The sequence below is a fragment of the Dipteris shenzhenensis genome, chromosome 6 (genome assembly GCF_047967505.1).
Source record: "Dipteris shenzhenensis isolate YYH24624 ecotype China chromosome 6, Dip_SZ_1.0, whole genome shotgun sequence".
Taxonomy (NCBI): Eukaryota; Viridiplantae; Streptophyta; class Polypodiopsida; order Gleicheniales; family Dipteridaceae; genus Dipteris; species Dipteris shenzhenensis.
In genome coordinates, this window is record NC_141601.1 from 5971077 (window position 1) to 5975945 (window position 4869).

General features: G+C 46.9%; 1 protein-coding gene across 1 annotated transcript; it reads left to right on the forward strand.

Annotated features, from left to right (window-relative positions):
• The first annotated feature begins 2259 nt into the window (after positions 1-2259).
• Positions 2260-4656, forward strand: LOC147900693 (uncharacterized). Its single transcript, XM_087375812.1, has 3 exons — positions 2260-2551; positions 2683-2812; positions 2957-4656. Exons 1-3 carry the CDS (start codon positions 2419-2421, stop codon positions 4194-4196), a joined length of 1503 nt encoding a protein of 500 aa, XP_087231938.1. The 5' UTR covers positions 2260-2418; the 3' UTR covers positions 4197-4656.
• The last annotated feature ends 213 nt before the right edge of the window (positions 4657-4869 follow it).

Genomic DNA, 4869 nt, shown 5'->3' on the forward strand with positions numbered 1-4869 from the left:
AGTGTCAAATTGTCCAAGTTGATGATGGCATTAAGAAGATAACAAAGTATAATTTTCTTCGATTAGATGAATAAGATATGAAAGTCCATATGAAGTGATCAAAATGAAGCTGTCCATTCTCTTTAAAAGTGTTACAAGTAAAAATTATATAATTTGATGAATTGCTTTTCTAGAAGAGGAGGAGATGAAAGGTCATATGAAATGATCGAATCAAGGTGGTTTACCTTTTGATATTTTGCTTTAAAGCTGATGTAAGAGAATCAACCCAAAATTGTATTGAATTGCATGTAAGAAATTTCTAATGAAGTGATTGGTCTAGAACTCTCATATCACCAATAAAGGTGGACAATGGTGTTATAAAGGTTGATTACTTTTGATTTATGGTTGCATCAATTACTCTATGAGACTTGGTAAAGTTGAAATCTTGTTGCATGAGCCCATGTGATAGTAGTGTGGTGTGGACATGGTCTCATGCCCCCTAATCCCCCATCCCTTCTCTTTCCCAAGGACCACATGTAGTGCTGCCTTTGAAAATATGGAAGACGCCATGATTTATGCAATACTTTTGATATCCCCTACATAATTATCAATTGAAAGTCAACTAGAACCCCCAAGCTTCTTGATTGGTTTAAATATAAGTGTGAGTCATGACTACACACACACTTTATGGGCACATACCAAGTCCATGTGAGGATAGTTGGACAAATTTTGTACATTTCTCATTGATGATATTGGATCAGCTTTGGGTGGGACTTTCTGATTGGATTCCGTCCCCTCTCTCTCTCTCTCTCTCTCATGAGTAATGCTTTGGTGTATCCATAAAGTGAGAAGGCTATACCAAGGGGGCATTGGAATACCAAATGCATATGGGATAAGTCCCATGATGACACGTGGCACTCACACACATAGACTAGTACTAGATCACCTAGTACTACACACTTACACTTCACACCAACACACTCTTTGACTGTGATATCTCCAACAGTCCCTCCAAATTTCCACCTACGAGGCCTCTAAAGGTCCTCTAAATTGGTCCCTTCTCCCCCTTCATTAGAGGACCTATCTACTACAAAACTCCGTCATAGTCAATAAGCTGAGAAACACTTTCATTACCATATCTCAGCTCGAGAGTAGAGAAGAAGCGTTTATTAACTCTTCCTCTCATCTAAATCCAAAGGGACAAAGGCATACTCTGCTCTCTGATCTAAAAAAGCATGTTGTTCATCCTTTGCTAGAGCAAGATGCCTACCATGCACCATGTAATGAACAAGGGGGAGGATGGACCTCTGTTAAAGATGTTTTGGAGGGGTTGAGATGTGCTTTATGGAGGGACATGGTATTTGGCTTGATGGCACTAGATGCTAGTGGAGCTTTGAATATTTTTTGGGCAAGATGTACACATGCTAGGATTTTTCATGAGCAAAAGAGATCTTCCCAACGCTTGTAGGAGCTCCATTTAAATTGTGACTTTGGCCATTGTCAAGTGTACAAGTAGGAGCTCCTTCCTTTAAGAAGCTTCCTTCCTCCCTTCTAGCCTCTACTTCAATGCTTGGTGCGCGGCCTTCAAAGTTTCAGCAATTTCTCATTTTCCTATTCTCACACAGTGAGCCCTACTTGTAGTTAGGTTTGGAGCTTCTCACTTTGGGGATATTTCGTAGGGTTGAGGAGGTCGAATGGGAGCTAAAGTAAGCAGCGGCGGGTGATTGATGGGATTATGCCAGCTTAATCGTGGCCGGCTATTTCGGCGGCAGTTCTGGGCATGGCGAATCGCGATAGTTTAAAGGTGGAGGCGGCGACATGTGGTGGACGGGATGCGGGGAGTTAATGGCGCTAACCAAAAAAGGGCAGGGCGTTACCGGAGGAGGCGGTTTACCGGCGACGCCAAGCTGCCGGCGATCAATCCGGTCGTACAGGCGGCGGTGATGACCGGCGTTTACGGGTACACTGGGCGGCGTGAAAAAGCTGGGTAAAAGAATACCGAAAATAATTAAAAACTGCCGAAAACGCGTTGACGGATTAATAAAACCGCGTGGATGGATATTTATTATGTTCTTCAAAACAATGAAAATTAAAAAGGAAAAAGGCTGGGTAGACGTTGGGGGTGTTGATGGAGTTGACGGATGTTTGTGACGTGGTATGGCGGGGTTGACTGGAAGACCGGCAATAGCAAGTAACGTGTCGGGTAGCGTTGACCAACGAACCTTCCTGCTTATTTACGTGGCCGCACACTATCACTCTTTACTTACTGTCTCTGTCTCTTCTTCTTCTTCTTCTTCTTTCTTCATCATTATCAAGCTTCCGCTTGAGCTTCTCCTCCGCCACAGCCACTTCCTCGCCTTCCATGCTTTAGCCTCCTCCTCCTCCTCCCTCCCTTCCTCGCTTCTTTCCTCCGCCCTCCCTTCTCCTCCCCCCTCCGCCATGGGCCGCGCCCCCTGCTGTGAGAAAGTTGGGCTCAAGAAAGGCCCCTGGACCCCCGAAGAGGATAATAAGCTCATCGGCTTCATCACTGAACATGGCCACGGCAGCTGGCGCGCCCTCCCTAAGAAAGCTGGTAAGCCTCCTGCTTCTCTCGACTTCTGTGTCTGGAACCTAGTGATGATTCCGGCTCTGGGTTTGCGATGCAGCCCCACTCTGCTAGCTCCCTTTCTGTACTGATCGCCTCACTCGATCTTCCTTCCCCAGGCCTCCTCCGTTGTGGAAAAAGCTGCCGCTTGCGCTGGACCAACTATCTGAGACCCGACATCAAACGAGGGGAATTCTCTCAAAGCGAGGAGCAGACCATCATCCAGCTTCACGCCCTCCTCGGGAATCGGTGAGCTATCCTTGGTCGCCTTACTTTCGCAGGAGGATGGGGGAAGGTTCTCTCCTCTTGTCTCGCAGAAATCGCCCTGTACTGTTCATCCTTCGAAACTCTCGTGTTTTCACGATGCTCACTTCTGCTGCTTCTTCCTGACAGATGGTCCGCCATTGCCTCCCACTTGCCTAAGAGGACCGATAACGAGATAAAAAACTACTGGAATACGCACTTGAAGAAGCGGTTGCTCAAGATGGGCATTGACCCGGCGACGCACAAGCCTAAGCCGGAAAACACCAGTAGTCTCCTAGAAACAAATACTACGAGCGGGAACTCTGCTCTTAGTCACATGGCTCAGTGGGAGAGTGCGAGACTCGAAGCAGAAGCCCGGCTCGCTAGAGAATCAAACATGAGAGCCAAAGGATTGTGGGCCAGTACGGCCATGATCTCCCCTCACGTCTCGTCCTCCGCCGTAAGGTCATGGAATTCGCAAGCTCCCGATCTTTCTTCGCAATCGGATCGTAGCCCTCTGAGCTCGCTGCCCTCCAAGGCGTTCAGCGCTATGGAGCTGATGAATACTCTCCAAAACTGGGAGAAATCGTTGCAAGGGCAAGCAGGACTGATGTGGCCCGATTCATGGACTTGCACTACCGTTGCTGACGGGCAAGATTCGAGTTGCTGCAGCTCTCCTCAAACAAGTAAAATGGACCATGGTTCTCCGACGTCCACCTTGTGCTCTCTCGAAGCACATCTTCAGAATGCAGCGCATCCGGGCTCCGTAAACGATTCTTATTTTGTCCGAAAGCTCTCTTGGATGGATAATCCTGTCTCAAAGGAGATGGTGGCTCCCAAAAGTGAACCTTTCCCGTTACTTGACATTGGGAAACCCCCTCAATTCGCCAAAGTTAGTCATGTGGATGATATTTTCCAAGCGGGAGTTTCCGACAGTTTAGACGGAGATACTATCCCGAATTGGCCTTCTTTGCAGGATTTGGGTTTCCCCGCAGCAAGGGTCGATGCAACCATGACGAGGTCGTGTGCAACCTCTTCGATGTGGTCGCAGTCGTCGACCGACGATTTTAGCATGGATATCTGCAAAACGGATTCGGAGAGTATTCCGGCCTTAGCTTCTGCCACGACTTCTAGTGGTCTGCTTGGCGAGCTAGAGATGGTTTCTGAGGACATTTCTAGCAACAAGAGCTCATCTGTCGGTTGTGGTGAGGTATCGCCTGAGTTTGTTGAATTCTCGAAGCTACATCGAGAGGTATCTTGCGGGACAGCGCGGCCGAACACATTCAGCGCTTTGCTGACTGAGGATTCTCCAGAATACTGGAGTAACATGCTCAAGCAGATAGTGGATACTCCAGTGGAGCATGAGGGTGCTGAAGCCATTCCGTTTTAGAGAAGTAGGCCCAAGCGATCGTGGCACTTGTCTATGTCGGAAATGGCTTCTCACGAGGCTGCGTTCCTTGTTCAAAACGTCTGAACGATAGTTTTGCTGTGGAGTGGAAGAATGCATTGCAAAGACGGCGATGTTTTGCCCTGGTTTACCTGGAGCCGGATAGTTACCAGAAACAGTCTGAACCCCGCTCCACCTGATGTTGCCACTCGTCCCTTAGGAGGTCCTCAGTATTCGTTGGACAAGTATAATGCTCAAGTAACGAGCTAATTGTCGTTTAATACTGCGATAACATTATTCTTTACAGTCCATAATAAATACACGGGGATAGAGGACAGATCTGCACAACGTCTCAACGACGTATCTTACTCTTTAGTGTGTAATCGGTTAAGCCTCTATGCTTTTTGTACAGCTTGATTAAATGTGGCAATATCAATTGGTGTGTATCATGGATCTCAAGTTTCACGAGGTTTTGCTAACCAATTTTGCAACTCTGGGCGTTGTACTTGTGAATGTGATTGGAATAGCGTTCAAGATGAAAAATTGCTCCACGGCTCGTCACAACATGCTATTTTTCTCTACAGATTTGCTAATGACTCGCTGGAAATTGTGACACGAGTCGTAATAGTGATTGAGCAAAGGGTTGTTTTTTTTTTAAAATTGAAAGAGCAAAGGG